Genomic DNA, 19962 nt, shown 5'->3' with positions numbered 1-19962 from the left:
CGAGGGTTGCATATCCCATATGAACAAACCTAGCAACAAAAGCATACAGGTCTCACTGTATACAAAACCTGCCGAAGTTTGTATTTTCGATACGAACAAAGGTTTACAAAAGCCAACATAGCATCCAAGACATACAGGCTTAGCTGTATGCAACAACAGACAAGTTTGTATCTGTGTAGGAACAAAGCATGCATAGGCAGAAAAAGGTTGTATACATGTAAGAACAAAGATATTTCAATTGTTCTCATGTCAATATGCAGAATATAAGCGGATAAATAAATAATGCTCACACAAATCTTTATTTATTTAAATTTGGGGCGAGATACGACGCAAATACAGTACCAATCAATTATTTATTGGTAATCAATAAATAGTAATTCAACATACATTATATAGTAACACTAAAAATGCTAGTGAATAACAAGAAACATAAAAATGGAGATGAGACCAGAAATACTTGTTACGCCTGAAAGGAAACAGTAGTTAATGCCACCAAACTGAAAATTTAATAAATTTTTTAACATGCGTTTCTGTGAATGACTGTCTTTTCACACTGTGTAAAGAACACATGGCACAAGTGTTAACTCTATGTTTCTTCACCTTTAATAACTGGAACAATCCATAGGGTGACACTTCACTTTACATGTTGCACTATAAGGTGTCAACACGTACACCCTATACATGACAGTCCCAATCAATTCACTGTTCCTCGCAGCGCTAAGCAACAGGTTTTAGAACACTACCTGTTGCCACTCATACCTTTTCAACTCTTGCACTTGCTTCGTGTAGTGTTTAAAAAACACTCTGGATGACTTCCATCCAGTATATGAGTGAAGACTCTCGAAATCCATGTATTGGAAGAAGTTTAATGACGAAGCAATTTTTCTAGGATCGTGACCTGCGGGTGTACTGTCAAGATCCGCTCTGCGAATGAAGTAGGTGATCTTCGCCCTTAGCTGTTTTAGGGATAAGTTTGAGCCCGATGTTTCTCCTTTAAAATGCTGTCCTCCTCTGAAGTCTGAAGTTCTACGAAGATAGACCTTTAGACACTACTGGACACAGCGAGGCATCTTCCTTCAGAGGGCAGATTCTCCAGGGACCCCACCTTTTGGTAGGTAGCTCGTTCTTGCCGAGAAACGTTGGGTCAGGAAAGAGATTCAGTTCTCCCGCTTCTGTGAACTGAATATGGCCCTCATCACGAGAAAGGGCCACTATTTCACTAACTCTGGCCCCCGAGGCTATAGCAAACAAGAATATAACTTTTTGAGTCAGATATTTCAGAGAACTGTCCTCATTGTTCACTGTTTAGGCAAAGTGTAGGACCTTATTCAAGGACCATGAGATGGGCTTCAGATGTGCTGCAGGCCTAAGCCTAGCACAGGCCTTAGGGATCTTGTTAAAGATTTCGATGGATAAGTCTACTTGGAAGGCGTAAAGCAAAGGTCTAGTCGAGGCTGATTTACCCGTTATCATGTTGGCTGCCAAACCTTGTCCATGAAAGCGAATAAAGAAGGATAAACAGAAATCTGTTGAGATCTCTTTTGGTCTTTTTTCCTTGTCAAATGCAACCCATTTCTTCCAAGACGACTCATATTGCCTTCTGGTAGATTTAGACTTATATTCTTCTAAGAAGTCTATACTGTCTTTCGAGATCCCAAACCTTTTCTTACCTGCTAAGGAGAGAAAATCATGAGATGAAGGTTTTGGGTTTTCTATGATGAAGCGAAGACAGTCAACTTCTGTACTTGTTGAGTCAGAACTGGGTCCGGGAGAGGGATCAGCCTCAGCTTCAGTTCCAATGCTAAAGGGAACCAATTGCTCATCGGCCACTTGGGAGCCACTATGGCTGCAGTTCCCTGAAAGGATCTCAGCTTGTTGAGGACCTTCAACAGAAGGTTGGTTGGAGGGAACAGGTAAATCCCAGTCCATCTGTTCCAGTCGAGGGACATGGCATCCACCGCTTCTGCTAGAGGAGCCTCGTATGGGGCCACATAACGAGGTAGCTTCTTGTTGTCGCTCGTCACGAAGAAGTCGATCTGCAGTTCTGGTACTTGACGTTGGATTTCAGTAGTCTCTTGATAGATCCTGCTATCTCTCTCCTCTTCTTTAGTGGAATGGAGAGGCGGTGTGACTGTAAGTTCCAATGTATTCCAAGCCATTGAAACTCCTGAGCTGGAGATAGTCGAGACTTTTGACGTTGATCTTGAATCCCAGATGTTCCAGGAACTGGATCACTTTCTTGGATGCTTGCATGCATTCTGTCTCGGACGCTGCCCACACCAGCCAATCGTCCAGGTAGGCTACCACCTGAACACCTTCTAGGCGTAGTTGTTGAACAACTGCATCTGCAAGCTTTGTAAAGATCCTTGGGGCTATGTTTAGTCCAAAGGGCATGGCTCTGAAGACGTATTTCTTCTTCTGTAGCCTGAATCCTAGGTAAGAGGAGAGTTGGCGATTGATTGGGATATGCCAATAGGCATCTGCCATGTCTATGGAGACTGTGTACGCCCATTTTGGCAGCAGGGTCCTTATGTGTTGAAGGGTCAACATCCTGAACTTGTTTACTATGAACTTTTTGATTGGCGACAAGTCCAGAATGACTCTAAGTTATTCTTGGGAACACAAAACAGCCTTCCTTGGAATTTGATGGACTTTGCTCTCCTTAACACCCGTTCGCTCAAGAGTTCTCGGGTATATTCTTCCAGGACGGGGATGGAGTGTTAAAAGAATTGAGGAAATGATGGTGGAGCTGTCTTCCAGCTCCAACCTAGTCCGTTCTTGATTAGGCTGTGGGCCCAGGGATCGAAGGTCCAGCGATCCCGAAATGAAGGGAGTCTTCCTCCTACCGTAAGCATCTTCGGTTGACCGGAGGACTTGCCTTCTTGACCGCGCCCTCACCTACCCCCTCTTCCTCTTGAGGGGCGTCTAGAGGAACCTCTATTTGACCCTCACCCTTTAGTGGGAAAGGTAGTGGTCTTCCTCTCATAGGCGGGAGTAAAGGCTGGTGACTGGGTCAGCTTCTGCTGGGGTACCATTTGGTAGGTGGGTTGGGGTTGTGCCACCATCTGGGGCATCGCGGTCATCGGAAGTAGTTGTTGTTTGGCGGGGCGACAGGGCAGCCTTGGCCTCCTTGTCTTCCTTTTTGGTTAGGGACCCTCATCCGGGGAAGACTTCCTCTTAGACGACATACCCCACTTTTGGAGAAGATTCCTGTTCTCCGTGGCCGCCTTGTCGACTATTTCCTTGACCACTTCGCTCGGGAAGAGGTCATTACCCCAGATATTGGAAGATATTAACTTCCTGGGTTCGTGCCTCACTGCAGCTGAAGCGAACACGAACTCCCTACATGCCCTTCTGGCCCTAACAAAACCATATAGGTCCTTGATCAGCATTGCCAAGTATGACTTGGCCACGGCCATAAACATGTCTGGGGTTCTATGGTCACTTGCCATTGCCTCCAAGGTAGTCTGGAGGGACAGAGATGCGGTGAGCCTTTCCTTTGTCTCTTGCTCTCTGCGCAAGAGAAAATCAGACAACTTGGGGAGGTTTTCACTGAACTGACGTCCAGCAATATCCGCCTCCAACTTCCCAACTGAGAAGGTAAAATGTATTTCCTTCCAGTCCTTTTGGTCTGTAGGCAGAGGTAGGGATAAGGGTCTACAGTCCTCGAGTGTAGGACAAGGTTTCCCAGCTTCTACTGCCTTCATCACTGCCTTGAACCCTTTTTCCACAAAGGGAAAGGCCAGTGTAGCTGGAGCAAGAAAGGAAGGGTGTTTCTTACTCAGGGCTGGCACTTTAGAGTTAGAGCCATTAAAGCCTGAGCTTTTCCATAGTCAAGAACTATGACCTCTTTTTGCTCTGTCTCCTCTTTAGACACAGGTTCTGCCTTCAGATGGACGAAGCAGTCTGGATAAGACTCAAAGCTGGGCCAGAAGTCGTCATCTTCGATGAGGACGGCTCCCAGCTTCTCTGAAATAAATATCTTCCCGTTTGTGATCGGCACGTACTGTGCATGCCTCCACGGGTTTATATCAGAACATGAAGACCCTTCACGTTGAGATTGTGAGACCCGCAGGACTCTGCGAGATGATGTATCTCCTTCCTCAGTGCAGCTTCCCTTTCTTCACTCTGCTTCTGAAATCTCTCCATCATTGACATGAGGGTAGACAGGGTCATGAGGGTAAACAGGGTCTTCCTCATTTCATCAGATGGAGGAGCAGAGGATATAGAGGGCACTGGTTCTGGGGCTGGAACTGACGAAACGGGCACCGATTCGACTTCATCCTCCTCAGTTTCAGGAGCCAAGGTAGACTCCTCTTCCTGACCTTCCGCAAGAAGGTCCTTCTCAGTGTCTTCTGACACTTCTGACATCCTCTCATCTAGATGGATGTCCTTCATCACATCCGAGACATCCGTATCTACGGAAATCTGGACGCAAGGGATCTCAGGGTGAGGCTGTGGTATGACGGCATCCGCAGACGCCTTAGGGAACAGATAGGCCTGCATCCGCTCATTCGGAAGGTAAGGCACCGTGGCGTTCTTCTGGAAGCCACGGACCCATCTATGCAGTTTACTCCGTGCTGCATCCCTTGACTCCGTTGTCTTGGGGTCATCAAAGGCCTCAGTAACCAAGGCTTTGCATACATTACATACCTGGGGGTCCCAATACTTGAGTGTTCCCTTGGTGATGGAACAGAGGGAGTGGGCCCTGCACTCCTCGTGGCCACAGAAGTCCTTTCTCTTGACGTTGCAGAAGACTCGGCGGCACTTAGGGTGGTCCTCCTGTAAAGAGAGGAAAACAAAATGAGTATATGGTAGTTCATCTCACTTGATAAACTATATAAATATTATCAATAATATTTTTGCATTTTATTGCATATAGGTTAGGATAGGCAAGCTAGAAATGAATTAGGAAAGACACATACATGTGTTTCCTATCCAGCCAATTGCTGTGACCTCTCTCAAAATTAAAGCCTAGGGTTATCCTATTCAGGAGGCCCATTGGAAGACTTCTACCCTGTAAGGATAGATAAGTGTAACTTAACACTGACTTCCCAAAAGTTTAATAATGAGGGTCATTTGTAACTGATCATCTATCAGTGTAAGGAAAGAAATTTCCTTTCCTTATATAGTATGGTCTCAACAATAGACTGCACATGGACACACAGAGTATGTTGGAAATTTAACTACTGTATACTTTATACCATAGTTTTCTGTTTGCAGTATGATCTATACTGCAAATATACTGGCTACTGTATAGTCATATAGTGTAGTTCTAGCCGGCATGTTGCCAGCAAGGCTAGCACCTGGGGCACAGTTCAGCCGGCGCATTGCCGGCTGGGATGGTTGCCGACGGATTGCCAGCTGTCGGCACACTAGTCCAACTGCCGTCTTGTCGGTCAGGGTAGTGGCCGGCAGTCTGAACTCAGTTGTGGCGGCGGCTTGTTGGCTTCCGGAGCACAAGCCCAGTCAGCATCTTGCCGGCTAGGGTAGTGGCCGGCAGCTGCCGGTTAGGTTAGTACCCGGCGGCACTAGCCGATAGAGAGAGAGAGAAAGCAAGGAGTGAAGGATGATGTAAGAGCTCTGTCTTACTGCCTTCCTCCAGAATGAGGGTTCAAATGGAAGGGGAGAATATATTGTTCAGGCTTCCACCCATCCACAACCATTGCCGGTCTCTGCCGGCCATAGGTTTGTGAATGGCAGTCCAAGGGAGGACTGAAGAACACTCTACAGTAAAGGGATCCTCTGCCGGCAGCCGGCACACCTCGAAGCCTTGCGTCCATAAGGGAGAGCTGAGAGACTAGGCCACTACAAGCAGAAGCCCGAGCCGGTCCTACAACCTGCCGGCAAGCGGTGAAATTGTAGGACGACGGCCGAAGGGTTGCGATGGCTAGGCCATCACTAAAGGACAGAGGGGGGAGGGAAAAGGGTCCTGTATTAGGTGTGGAAGGAGCCGGCAGGGTTGCCGGTCCTACAACACCCTAAAGAAACTCTGTTTCAGTATCGGCGTCATCCTAGGCAGTAGGAGAGTATATATTCTCCAGCCTAGGGTCTGCCAATACAGTTAAGGGGCCGGCAGCAATCTTGCCGCCACCCATAAACAAGAGAGAAACAGAGTTCCACTGCAGGTGGCATCTTAGACAACAAAAGAATTTCTATTCTTCAGCCTAGGGTCTACAAGCACAGGACTAGTCTACTAGACCACAGGGAGAAGGTGGCAATATCACATAACCATTTCAGGTGTGGTCTAGGGAGGTCTAGTCTCCTATGCCGGCAGCGTAATCCGAGAGGGGAATGACTATTCCCCCTGCCGGCCAGCTGCCAGCACAAGACTATCTACTCTGAGATTCTGACCGAAACCCAAAACCTGCCATCTGCGGCTAAGGGAAGGGACTGAAAAACCCTAGCCTAGTCCTGCCTGAATGACAACTCGAGCCACGACCGACTAGGGTTGTCGCCTAAGGCTACACTCAGAGGGAAGGAAGGATTACCCTTAGGTCTCCACTGGAGACGAGTATCGCTTTATATAATAATTCTAGGAGATATCTATCTCCGCCTGAATAGATAAAATGATACACGAGGGTAACCGAGGAACACATATAAAAGTATACTAAAGCCGCTAAGCTAGTAGCCCAGTGGCAGCGCGAATCGACTTCCTAAATCACCGAAACTCTCTCGTATACTAACTTAGAAAAGGAAATTTTATATGCAATGGATATATCTCACATGTATTAATTGCCTAAAAAGCTTCATTTAAAATTAATAACACTAGGAATGTCAATTATATCATGCATGAAAGTAAACTGAAACGCCTAGGCTAGGCAGCCTAGCGTAAGCAAGGTTCGGTTACCTAAATCGCCGAAGCTATTACAAATACTATCAGCATAATGTAATTAACTCCTAGCAGTGAAGACTAAATAGCCACCTTAATTTATGCTATTTATACTGGGAAAGTCGTTCTGGCTAACTAAATAACAGCGCCCATGACGCCTCCGGTTCCGGCAACAGCTCTTCCACTAAGTTAACTTGAATTGACTTAATTTCACCTTCAGGCAAGAGCTAAAAATTTATACAATGTAAAGGTCAAATACTCAACTTTGCAGACGCAGAAGAGGCTGGGGATTGCATGATAAATCCAAAATAATCCAAAGTAACGAGAGAGCAACCGGAAAAATCACCGTGCGAGATCGCTACAGATAAAGGAATGAACATGGCGTCGACGATGGCGCCATTTAGATAGTTGAATAGTAACGGATGAAGGGTACCTTGATAACGGCTCCCCTTCTATTTTTGCCACTTTCCCCCTCAAAGCGAAAACGCTATTCGGGGTGAAGATTGCTATGTGTCATATTAAGATATACATCCCCTGATATTATGCGATATCCTTAAAGGAAACTTTAAGGATATTTGCGCCATGAGTTAGAATTCTGGAGACCTTAAGGTAAATTCTCTGGGAATATCACTGTAGTCAAATATACCCTAGGAAGCTACTTAAAGGAACCTTCCATCAGGACGACATGGCCTGAGCCCTAAAAAGCCTTTTGCTGTTCATAATTCTGGAGGAAGGCTCTGAGGTGCATAGCAGTATTAGCAAGACAATTTTGATGGTGACTGGAGAGGAAGTACAGTAAAGGAAATAAGACATTGGATCAAATGTCTTTGTCTTTTTGAAGAGCAAGGGGAAAACTATTTAAAGAATAAAACCAATAATGTCACAGGAGATGCTGTGGATTATAGAATCTACAGAGGATATGAGATTTTTAGATGCCTGAAATGTGTAACAAGAACAGATAGAACACAGATCAAAGTCTGTGGTTTGTATGTTTAGGAAAAATACAAATTACGTAACTTTTATGAATTTATTTTAGTTTTAGAAAACTCCATTATTTTTATTGAGTTTTGATCTTCTCCAACTGATTGTAGTTTTCTATTCTTCCAGACTCTTCATCTCAAAGGAAGGAATCATCCACCTCTTGCTGCTAAAGCTTGTAAGCTACTGAAGGTATATGCAATAGACTTAAGACTGGAAAAGAAAGGGTCATGTTGGAAGTTTTTGTTGTACAGTATGATGTCTGAGAATAGGAAGTTTAGTCTTAATTTCCTCTTTGAAGTCTATTGAAAGTAATATTAAGGGGTTTGTCATCTTGTGATAGGGAGAGGATGATGAATTCTGAAGCACCTTTTGAATTTTCAATGAAAAGTGAAATTGAAGATCTATTTTCACCTGCAATCGATCCAGGAAATAATGATACCTCAAGCAGTGTTGCTCTCTTTAATGATGGCGCTCTTTTCTTGGATCCAAAAATGGAAGTCAAAGTAGAGCCAGAAATATTTGATTCTAGCGAAAGCGACTTGAAAAATTCCTACGAGTACGATGCATCAGTGAGTGAAAACAGTTCATTAAGTTTTAAAGGGGACGTCGATGATGAGGAAAGTATAGACACTTACTTAAGGACAGTTAAGGAAGAGGATAAAGGAAAAGAAAAGGGAAGACTTTCATGTTTAATCAGTGGAAGAGAATTATTACAGAAAGATGTTTTGAATCAAGAGGTGAATCAAATAAATGAGAAGCAGAAAAAAAAAGTATCTCTGGTAATGTTAACTCCAATGCTCTAGCTAGAAAGCGATGCACATGCAGTGAATGTGGGAAAACGTTTTTTAATAAATTATCTCTTACAGTACATTTAAGAATTCACACGGGAGAGAGGCCATACAAATGTAATGTCTGCAGCAAAACATTTATTACAAAATTAAATCTCACTATACATTTAAGACTTCACACGGGAGAGAAGCCATACAAATGCAATGTCTGTAGCAAAACATTTATTAGACAATCACATCTCACTAGACATTTAAGAATTCACACGGGAGAGAAGCCATACAAATGCAATGTCTGTAGCAAAACATTTATTAGACAATCACATCTCACTAGACATTTAAGAATTCACACGGGAGAGAAGCCATACAAATGTAATGTCTGTAGCAAAACATTTAGTATACAATCAAATCTCACTAGACATTTAAGACTTCACACGGGAGAGAAGCCATACAAATGCAATGTCTGTAGCAAAACATTTATTAGACAATCACATCTCACTAGACATTTAAGAATTCACACGGGAGAGAAGCCATACAAATGCAATGTCTGTAGCAAAACATTTATTAGACAATCACATCTCACTAGACATTTAAGAATTCACACGAGAGAGAAGCCATACAAATGTAATGTCTGTAGCAAAACATTTAGTATACAATCAAATCTCACTAGTCATTTAAGACTTCACACGGGAGAGAAGCCATACAAATGCAATGTCTGTAGCAAAACATTTATTAGACAATCACATCTCACTAGACATTTAAGAATTCACACGGGAGAGAAGCCATATAAATGCAATGTCTGTAGCAAAACATTTACTAGAAAATCAAATCTCGCTGAACATTTCAGAATTCACACGGGAGAGAGGCCATACAAATGCAACGTCTGTAGCAAAACATTTATTACAAAATTAAATCTCACTATACATTTAAGACTTCACACGGGAGAGAAGCCATACAAGTGCAATGTCTGTAGCAAAACATTTATTAGAAAATCAACTCTCACTGAACATTTAAGAATTCACACGGGAGAGAAGCCATACAATTGCGATGTCTGTGGCAAAACATTCAATACAAAATCAAATATCGCTAAACATTTAAGAATTCACATGGGAGAGAAGCCATACAAGTGCAATGTCTGTAGCAAAACATTTATTAGAAAATCACATCTCACTAGACACTTAAGAATTCACACGGGAGAGAAGCCATACAAGTGTGATGTCTGTAGCAAAACATTTATTAATCAATCACATCTCACTAGACATTTAAGAATTCACACGGGAGAGAAGCAATACAAGTGTGATGTCTGTAGCGAATTCTTTACTTCGAAAATCTATCTCACTAAACATAAGAAATCACATGAGAGATCTATTCCAGTGTCATGAATGTGGCAAAACATATGATTTAAAACAGAGACTCGATAAACATTTAAGAACTCACGTGGAAGAAAAACCATTCATGTGCACGGACTGTGGTGAAGCCTTTTGCTCTGAAGGTTTCCTCAAGAATCATCATAGAAGGAGGTGCTATAAAGTCTGAAAAACAGCAAAGATTATTGATGAGAGTTCTTACCCCTTCCCACGATTGCCCAGGCCGTTAGCTCTCAGAGTCTACGAGGTGACATGGTGCCTCCAAACAGCTCATGCAAAGCACAGAGTAGCCCCCAGGTCAAGCATTAGCCAGTTAGTTTTTTGGACTTACACCCACCTAACGGTGAGTCTCCACTGTAAATATCATTAGGGTTTGTATGTAGTGCAGTAATAAATGACAAATTTGGAAAAAATATGCATTTTCCCTATGTATACAATCCTGGAGCTCTCAACACATACTGGTCCCACTATCACCTTCCCCCAGGAAGTTCTGCCGCAATTGCAAAGTGACTTTCAGTTACAAGTGGTGGTGTGAGCAGAGTGGTCGGTCCAACTCTTGCTCTCCCTTCGCTAAGTAGCTAAAAGTTTCACAGCTAGTTCCAGCTGTTGCCAAAATGCATCTCTGCTGTAATAAGCTCCAGGTTTGTATAGTTGGGAAAAATACAAATTATTTGCAAATTTGTCATATCAGCATAATTATTACTATTAGAAGCCAAGGTGCTAAAGCAAGTTGCCACTAGCCCAAGGGACCAAAAAGTTGACAGTGGTGCAGTGAAGAAATAGGAATGTAAAGAATAAACTATATAAGAGAAAAATTAGATTATTTCAAGATAGATAACAATGTTTAATAAATAAGCATTATAAAAACCAGGAAATGAAACATTGTCAACAGAAAAAACATTTGTACTAAGTTTGAACTTGGAAATGTCTGCTGATTTAGTTTCAGCTCCAGTAGTTGATTGGCTTGGTCACAGCCTAAATTAAGCTTAGAGAATGATATACAGCATTAAGCCTTTTGAAACAATGTTGGTGACATTTTCTCTTTTTGAAAGTAATACTGGATGATTCTACCTGCTTCTTGTACTGTAGTGAAGTTATGAATGTTAGCAGGAAGGAAGAATCTAAAGCCAGTCTACTTGTATTGGAATATGAAGTGATGCAATTATTTAGAAGTATTATTGTATGGAGATATCTTTTTGTTTGTTTGTTGAATATAAGTAGAGTAATAAGGTAGAGAAGTATCATTATTTTTTAAGGATTTTGTGATTTGGTTGATGTAATCTCTTTTATGGTCTTAGTGATTAGTATAGGTTATATAAGTTTCATTGGATTGTCCTTGAGAGGAGAATCTTGATTAAAATATCTAAATATTTGGTTTCTCTTTCATTTCCACAATTGTTCTTCTCAAATACTTCAATCTGCATTGGTCCCTCTGGAGAGAGAGTTTCTCGTCAAATCAATTTACAGCATTCTTAGTACAGTACTGTATTCAGGTTTCACAAAAATAAAGTTAAGATTTAAAGATATTTTGCTGAATAATATTCCAAGTCCCAGGGCTGGATAATGTCCATAACCCAATTTATTTAAGAATAAATTCTACAGGTTTCAGTATTAATGTGAGTTTACTAAATTGAATATCTGATGTTATTAAGTATACGGTATATTGATTGTATTACAGAGCGGTAATCATGTCCAGAGGCTGTCATGGTTTGTTTTTGGAAACTCAATTTGTTTGGGCTCATAGCTCACCCTATTGTTAACTCTATTACTAAGTGCAATCATTTGGGTTTAATTTTGGGTCAAGTTTGTTTGTTCCGTAACAGAAATACAAACCACGTTATTTACATGGGATAATTACTTCGGCATAGCAGAATGACGAGCCATAAAAGTTTTAACGAGGGTTTACTACCCCGCCGCTAGTTAGCGGGGTTAGGGAGGGGTAGCTAGATACCTCCCCCCCCCTCACACACCGGTGAAAGGGTCACTTTACTTTTGGCTTGGGAAGAGATTAGACCTGTCTGTGCTCTCCCTTGCTTTGACTGCCATAACTAATCTGTCTTTTTGCTTTTTCTCTTTCGCAGTGTGATTGAAGTTGGCCTCTATTGATAATGCGTACTTGGCCTGGACTTCCCGGCCGCCCTTGTGGGACCTTTATGTCGGCGGTCGACACTGATCCCCACACCTTGTGTCCTCACTGTAGGGGCCTACGGTGTGATAGTGGTAATGTATGTATTGAATGTAGGGAGTGGCCTACCTCCCAATGGGAGAGGTTTGCCCGGCGCCGTAAGAAGAAGGCCAAAAGGGAACTTTCTCCTTCAGAAGTTTCTCTGAAGAGAGAAAATTCCAGGACTTCTTCTTCCGTTGCCCTTTCCTCCTCCGAAGCTCCCCCTCGAGCGGTCTCATCCGAGAGGCCGGCGAGTGGTAGCGTAGACCGCTGTGCTGTTGACCGATCCCGGGGTGCAGGAGAGGTAGTTGCCTCCCATAGCGAGGCAGCTGCACCTCCTTCCCCGGAGGAAGATTTTATGTCTAATAATGATTTGTTGCAGCTTTGGGATTCCTTAGGGCTGCAGGGTTCGCCCTCCAAGGAAGCCCTGTTTGACATGATCAAACTGGGTGCGTCCAACTCCTCCGAGGCTTATTCTGTCTCCTCGCAGATCCTTGCGCAAGGCTCCTTCTCCTCCCCAGACCTTCTCTCCCTCCCCAGCGTAGAAGGATTACCCCTCCTCAGGAGAGTCGGATGAGCTGGACCGTTCCCCCATCGCACCAATGGGGGATTCTCCGTCTCTCCCTGAGAGGTCATCTTGTCCAGAGGTGGAGAAGAGCCTGCCCCCTTCGCTTCTCGAGTCCTGTATCCCGCCTAAGAGGGAGCCTAAGGACTCGAAGACGATTCCCAAATCTTCAGCGAGGATCAAACAGGAACCGTATAGAGCCGTCGAGGATGTCCACGTGTCCCCCCAGGAAGAGCCACTGGGGACGGGAGACTTCGCTGCCAGTCCTTCGGGAGGAGAGCACCAGGAGTCAGAACATGCTTTCTGGCAAGTCCTGACCCTCATGAAGAACCTCAATGGGATCCCGGACCCTGAGGTCCCACCTCGCGAAGGCAAGGACACGGTCCTGGACCGCGTCTATGGCACCCAGAAATCCTCTAGGGCCAGTGCAGCTTTGCCCTGATCCCAGGGGATGAAGAGTACCAGGGACAAGGTCGAGGGCCAGCTCTCTGAGCTTGCCTCCTCCAACAGATCGATTGCCGGTAACAAGCTCCTCCCTCCTCCTCGAGTCCATCAGAGGAGGTACTTCGAGATCCTGGAGGAGTCTTGTCTGAGTCTTCCCTTACACCATGCTGTAGAAGAACTCACAGGGGGAGTCCCTCTTGAGAGACATTCCAACCGGCACGTGTCCTTCTCAGCCACTGAGATCCTGAGCCAGGAGAAGGTCACCAAGTGTGCCATGCAGGCAACTTCGTGGCTCAACATCTCGCTGGGGTCTCTGGGCATCCTGGTGCGGTCCGAGAACCTCTCCAAAGAAAGCACCAGGAAATTGTTGGAGACTTTCCTACTCTCGGGCACACGAACCATTCAGTTTCTGGCCCTCCAAGTTTCGAGCTTGTGGGCCAACACGATCCTCAAGCGTCTGGACGTTGTGGCAGAGAGGTTCCATCATAAGGTCCCCAGTGCAGAGGCTAGGAGGCTCAGACACTTCCGTCCTCGGTAAGAGCCTGTTTGAGCCTAAGGACGTGGAGCTCGCTGCCGAGAGGTGGAGGAAATCCAACCAGGATTCCCTCATCCACAGGGCCCTGACATCGAGGTCCTACAAACCTCCAGCGGTTCAGCAGCCCCATCCAGCTAAGGACACAAAGAAGACGACCACAGCGAAGCCCGAGGTGTCTAAGCCCTTTCCTTCCAAGAGCAGAAGGAGTAAGAAGTCCTCCAGGGGAGGCAAATACCCTAGAGGTACCAGCCGAGGCCGGAAACGCTAGGGTTGGCAATCCCCTGCATGTCCACCAGTGGGGGGATGCCTACAGAGTTGCGCGACAAGGTGGCAGCAACTTGGGGCAGATGCCTGGACGATCTCCGTGATCAATCTAGGTTATCGCGTCCCGTTCACAGCCTCTCTACCTCCCCTGACAGCGAATCCAGTGTCATTAAGCTCTTTTGCTATGGGATTGGCAAAAGGGCAAGCCCTCCTGGCAGAAGTCCAGACCATGTTGAAGAAGGACGCGCTCCAGGAGGTTGTAGACGGGTCCCCAGGCTTCTACAGTCGACTCTTTCTTGTGAGAAATGCGTCTGGAGGCTGGAGACCAGTCATCGACCTCTCGACCCTGAACGGGTTTGTCAAGCAGACTCCGTTCAGCATGGAGACGGCAGACACGGTCAGACTTGCGGTGAGACCACTCGACTTCATGTGTACACTGGACTTGAAGGACGCGTACTTCCAGATCCCAATCCATCCGTCTTCAAGGAAGTACCTAAGCTTCTGCCTAGACAATAAGATCTACCAGTTCAAGGTGCTGTGTTTCGGTCTCTCCACAGCCCCTCAGGTGTTCACCAGAGTATTCACCATCATCTCTTCGTGGGCCTACAGGATCGGCATCCGTCTCCTCCGTTATATGGACGACTGGCTGATCCTAGCGGACTCGGAGGCAACCCTTCTTCGCCACCAAGACAAACTCCTCGAAGTTTGCCGGTATCTAGGGATCGTGGTAAATCTCGAGAAGTCCTCCCTGCAGCCCTCTCAGAAACTGGTATATATAGGCATGGTCATAGACACCAATCTCCACAAAGCCTTCCCATCAGACGAAAGGATAGCAAGGCTTCGTCTCCTCGGCCACCTCTCCTCCCTGACCCGTCTCGTTCCCAACAGTCGCCTCAGGATGAGATCCCTCCAGTGGCGACTCAAGTCCCGGTGGAGTCAAGGCCACGATTCCCCGGACGCCATGATCCCTATGGGACCTGCGGAACGGGCAGACCTCCAATGGTGGATGGGAGACGAGAACCTACGAAAGGGAGTGGACCTTCTCGTCCCTTCCCCGGAATTGATGCTGTTCTCGGACGCATCAAACAAAGGGTGGGGGGCCCATGTTCTGAGCCACAGGATCTCAGGCCTATGGTTAGAATCAGAAAAGTACCTGTACATAAACATGCTAGAAATGAAGGCCGTGTTCCTGGCACTTCAGAAGTTCCACCAAGTCCTGGCGGGCCACTCTGTGGTGGTGATGAGCGACAACACCACAGTGGTGGCTTATATCAACAAGCAGGGAGGTACCTTTTCGGAACAGCTATCCCATCTCACAGTAGAGATCCTGAGATGGTCCGAAGCCCACTCGATCTCACTAGTGGCTCGCTTCATTCCAGGCAAAAGGAATGTGCTCGCCGACAGTCTGAGCAGAGCGACGCAGATAGTGAGTACCGAGTGGTCTTTGGATCCTCAGATAGTCAACAAAGTCCTGACTTTGTGGGGTTCCCCGACAGTGGATCTGTTCGCTACGGCGCTGAACAACAAGCTCCCGCTGTACTGCTCCCCAGTCCCGGACCCCAAGGCTGTCTGGCAGGATGCCTTCCAACAACAGTGGGACAACGTCGATGTGTACGCCTTTCCCCCGTTCTGTCTGATGAGGAGGGTACTCAACAAGACCAGAACATCGGTCAATCTCTCAATGGCCTTGATAGCTCCGCTATGGCATCATGCAGAATGGTTCCCGGACCTTCTGCAACTCATCACGGAGATTCTGAGGCAGCTCCCTCCACGTCACGAGCTACTCAAACAACCACACTCCAACATCTACCACAAAGCGTAGCTTCGCTTTGACTTCACGCCTGGAGACTATCCAGCATCTCCTCACAGAGAGAGGATTTTCGCAACAAGTTGCGAACAGGATGTCTGGCCACCTGCGCAAGTCATCCGCAGGGGTCTACCAGGCGAAGTGGCAAGTTTTCTGTGGTTGGTGTCGTGGAAGGGGTATCTCTCCCCTCGATGCCACTCTACCAGCAATAGCGGAGTTCCTCGTTTATCTGCGGGAGGAAATGCGCCTTTCAGTCTCGGCGGTGAAAGGCTATCGCTCAGCTTTAAGTCTTGCCTTCAGGCTTAAAGGAATGGACATTTCCTCCTCGCTTGAACTTTCCCTTCTCATACGGAGTTACGAATTTACCTGCCCTCAGTCGGAAGTGAGACCTCCTCCATGGAACGTGGTTCGAGTTCTCAGGTCTCTCAAGAGACCTCCCTACGAACCATTACGCCAGGCTTCTGATCGCCACCTTATCTGGAAGACGGTTTTCCTGCTAGCTTTGGCCTCGGCCAAGCGAGTCAGTGAGCTTCATGGTCTCTCCTACGACGTCGCCCATTCAAGGGGATCGGGGGAGGTAACGTTCAGCTTCGTCCCTGAGTTTGTTGCCAAGACTCAGAACCCGGGAGTGCCGGACCCAAGGTTCGACTCCTTCCGGGTCTCGAGTCTCCGTTCTGTAACAGATGACCAAGACCATCTCCTACTGTGCCGAGTCAGGAGTCTGAGGTTGTATCTTAAAAGAACAGCTGCAATTCGCCCCCAGGTGTGGGCTTTGTTCGTGAGCACCGGGGAGACGAAGAGGAGGGTCACCAGAAATACTATCTCGGCCTGGATTCGCAAGGTAATTCACCAGGCCTTGAATCCTGACCCTCCTCCGTCACGTCGCCCTAGAGCGCATGACGTCAGGGGCGTAGCTACGTCGCTGGCCTTCAAGAAGAACTTTTCAGTGACTCAGGTCCTTCAAGCTGGGGTGTGGAAGCGTCAGACCACCTTCACGGCCCACTACCTGCAAGACGTGACACACAGGAGGCTCGATACGTTTTCTATCGTCCCTGTGGTGGCTGCACAATAGCTGGTCTAACCTCAGGCTCCTTATTGGACAAGTAGCAGAAGGATGAGGGCATTGTTATCTGGTTTTAGTCTACGTGAATGAAAAGATCTGCCTGGCCGTTATTCTTTTCTTCATCCTCTCCTCCCTTGGAGAAAGCAGCATCCTGGGTTCCTTGCACAGCTGACCTCGAACCTCTGCAGGTAAACCATGCTTCCTTGTGTTCCTAGTATTAAGTTGTGATACTGGCATGTCCCCATACCCTGACGAGGTGGTATTGGGAGAGTCCTAGCCTAGATTTCCATCTGAAGAACTCCAGGTCAACTTCCTAGGACGAGTCACATTTCACCTTCACACAAAGCTTATGTAGGCCGCAGCAGTTTCACAACTGCCAGCGAGGAGCAGGGACCCCTTACCCCTTGAGTTCCTACAAACTCGGGGTCAGGGTCCCCGGGCAAGCCAAAGCCAGTATGGCAGGGTACTAACCACCCTTCCTAAGGGTTAAGTCACCCCATGTAAATAGCGTGGTTTGTATTTCAGTTACGGAACAAATGACAAATTCGTAGATAATTTGTATTTTTCCTAACTATACAAACCTTAGCTATTTGCACATATGTGCCCGCCAGCCCTGTCCCCCAAGATAAGTCCTACCTCTAAGTAAAGTGAGCCTTTCACCAATGTGTGTGAGGGGGGGGGGTAGCTAGCTACCCCTCCTTAACCCCCCGCTAACTAGCGGCGGGGTAGTAAACCCTCGTTAAAACTTTTATGGCTTGTCATTCAGCTACCCCGAAGTAATTACCCCATGTAAATAGCTAAGGTTTGTATAGTTTAGAAAAATACAAATTATCTACGAATTTGTCATTTTTGGTGTTTGCATATGGGAAATAGAAGACTGAAGGATTAAATCAAATATTTTTTTTATGTAACTTTTAAGAAATATTTATTTGTTCCATCTCTTTATATAAACCTTCGCTATTTATAGGGATATTACTTTCGGCGAGGCTGGAAAATGAGCCATAAGACTTTTAGCGAGGGTTACCTACCCATTCCTGTAGTTAGTGGGGGTAGGGGGGATAGCTTGCTACTGCTCCCTTTAACACACCGGTGATTTAGGTAATTTTGGTTTTGGCTCGTTGTCATTCTTCATCCTCACCAAATTATATTTTGGACTGCCATTAATTGTTTTTTTTTTTGTGCTTTCTCTTTAAGAGTATGTGTATGTGTTGACTTTTGCCACCATGCGTACCTGCCCTGGACTTGAAGGCTGTCCCTGCGGTACCTTCATGTTGGCCATGGACACCAAACTCCACACCCTTTGTCCCACCTGCAGAGGTCAAAGGTGTGATTGTAGTTATATCTGTAATGAGTGTCGGGAGTGGTCTGCCTCCCAATTGGAAAGGTTCGGGTGACGGCGGAAGAAGAAGTCAAAGCGGAATATTTCTCTTTCCAAGGTTCCTTTGAAGGGAAAGAAACACAAGACCTCTTCTTCAGCCTCCCGACCTTCCACCGTTTTGTCCAACCTTCGTGGGGGAAACTTAAGTCCTTCATGTGTCTCCTGTGAGTGGCTCTCACCATCGGTTGAGTTGTCTCATAGAGACTCCTCTTCGGAGGATTGCTGGTATAGGTGAGCTTGCTGTTTCCACGTTTCAGAGCTCACCCTCCGCTTCGCCTGAGAGGTTGCCTTTGACCATCGGTGAAAAGGTGCTTCTTTGGCCTTGTCTTTGCAGCCGTTCCCCGCAGAGGAGCCTCTGCTTTAGTCGTCTTCTGGCCTTCAACCTTCGCCCATTCCTGGTCATTATCCTGACGACGCTGCTGCTAGTACTCGGCCATTGACTCTTCTGTGGATCGTTCGCGATCCCTATCAGTGGATGTTCGCCCTTCCAAAGGGCACATCGTTGGTCCAATTCGACCTTTGTGCCGACCTGCCGTCATCCTTCCTGTCTCTTGTACAGTACATCATCCGGATGTTCTTCCAAAGCGTTCAGCTGCACGCCAACACTTTCCAGCTCGCCAGCGCCTTGCAGTGCACCAGTGCTCTCCAACAGCATGTCAGCGCCACCCTGTATTCCAACGCTTTCAGAGCGTCTTCTCTCTCCAGTGCTTCGACATTTGCCTGACCACCAGCCTTCTCCTGCTCGTCCTCAGCACCCTCCAACCCCCCAGCAATCTACCGACTGCCGCCGCTCTTCAGCGTAGCCCCTCCATTCCAAAAAGCAGCGTTTGCCATTGTTTGCCAGCCAACCTACGCTCGCCAGTGCAACAGCGCTCCCCAGCTCAAGCTCGTCAGCGCTCCCCAAGACATCAGTGCTCTCATGCGCAGTCGTGGTCTCCGGCTCGCCAACACTCTCCGGCAGGAAAGCGCTCTCCAAACCAGTGTGTGCCAAAGCTCTCTCCAGCTCATCAGCACCCTCCAGCTCCCGGCGTTCTCCAACGCCCACCTGCGTGCCAGTGCTCTCTGCGCATTCACCGAAACTGCGCACCAGCATCCTCCTGCGCAGTGCCTTACTGCGCCCCAGCGCTCTCCTGCACGCCACCGCTCTTCTCCACAGAAGATCTCTCCGGCCCACCAGTGCCCGCCTATGCGCCTGCGCTCACCGGCGCACTTGCGCCATGGCCATGAGCAGACTCTACAAGCACCTATGTTTATTGAACATCAAATTGACAGGTCACCATCGCCTCATTCCCATCCCCGCAAACACATTACAGTGCTACCGGCGGGGAAAGGGGAAGGGGTCTTCACAGAAGGCTTGAGGATCCCGAAGCTGCCTTCCTCGATGGTGGACCCATCAACAGCTGAGACTCTTGACAGGGAACCTTTGGTTCCTTTCCCTTGAGGGGATCTTTCTGACAGTGTGTCGGTCAGTTAGCAGCCGTGGTTCAGTGCTCTTCGGAGCAACCTTACAGCTCCAGCAGACGTACTGCAAGGAACCATGGCTTCTTGTTCTCCCCTGTAGAGGAAGAGAGGAGTCTCAGATGCAATCACTTCCCTAAGGGTAAAGCTGACTCCTGTTAGGCCATCAAGGCCTGCTTTTCCTGCATCTTCCACCGGACACTCTCCTACCTCACCTCTGCCGAGAGTGTCGCGGGAAGGAGGGGTTTCTTCCCTTCCACCTTCGAAGGAAGTTTCCCCTCGCACGGATAGTTCTCCACCACCATTGGACTCCAAGACT

At 46.8% G+C, this 19962-nt stretch overlaps 2 protein-coding genes across 13 annotated transcripts in view; both read left to right on the top strand.

Annotated features, from left to right (window-relative positions):
- Positions 1-19962, top strand: part of LOC137635499 (zinc finger protein 480-like) — a 136950-nt gene that overhangs the window by 67409 nt on the left and 49579 nt on the right. For 7 of the 12 annotated variants that reach the window (XM_068367969.1, XM_068367966.1, XM_068367965.1 and 4 more), the window contains one exon: positions 7940-8002. The exons of the other annotated variants lie outside the window; for them this stretch is intronic. The gene's annotated coding sequence lies outside the window, so the exon portion shown is untranslated. The remainder of the gene's footprint in view (positions 1-7939; positions 8003-19962) is intronic. 12 annotated transcript variants of the gene reach the window in all.
- On the top strand, positions 8164-11265 carry LOC137635501 (zinc finger protein 665-like). Its single transcript, XM_068367970.1, has 2 exons — positions 8164-8382; positions 8583-11265. The coding sequence occupies exons 1-2, from the start codon at positions 8164-8166 to the stop codon at positions 9978-9980; spliced, it is 1617 nt and encodes a 538-aa protein (XP_068224071.1). The 3' UTR covers positions 9981-11265.

This window comes from Palaemon carinicauda, unplaced genomic scaffold (assembly GCF_036898095.1).
Source record: "Palaemon carinicauda isolate YSFRI2023 unplaced genomic scaffold, ASM3689809v2 scaffold131, whole genome shotgun sequence".
In the NCBI taxonomy this organism is placed as follows: domain Eukaryota; kingdom Metazoa; phylum Arthropoda; class Malacostraca; order Decapoda; family Palaemonidae; genus Palaemon; species Palaemon carinicauda.
This window is presented reverse-complemented; position numbering and strand designations above follow the sequence as displayed.

Excerpts from the sequence above, each read along its gene's own strand:
- LOC137635501 (XM_068367970.1), top strand. The coding sequence starts at position 8,164 with ATGAATTCTGAAGCACCTTTTGAATTTTCAATGAAAAGTGAAATTGAA. Across the intron at positions 8,383-8,582 it reads CCTACGAGTACGATGCATCA|AGTATCTCTGGTAATGTTAA; the intron begins GTGAGTGAAAAC and ends GCAGAAAAAAAA.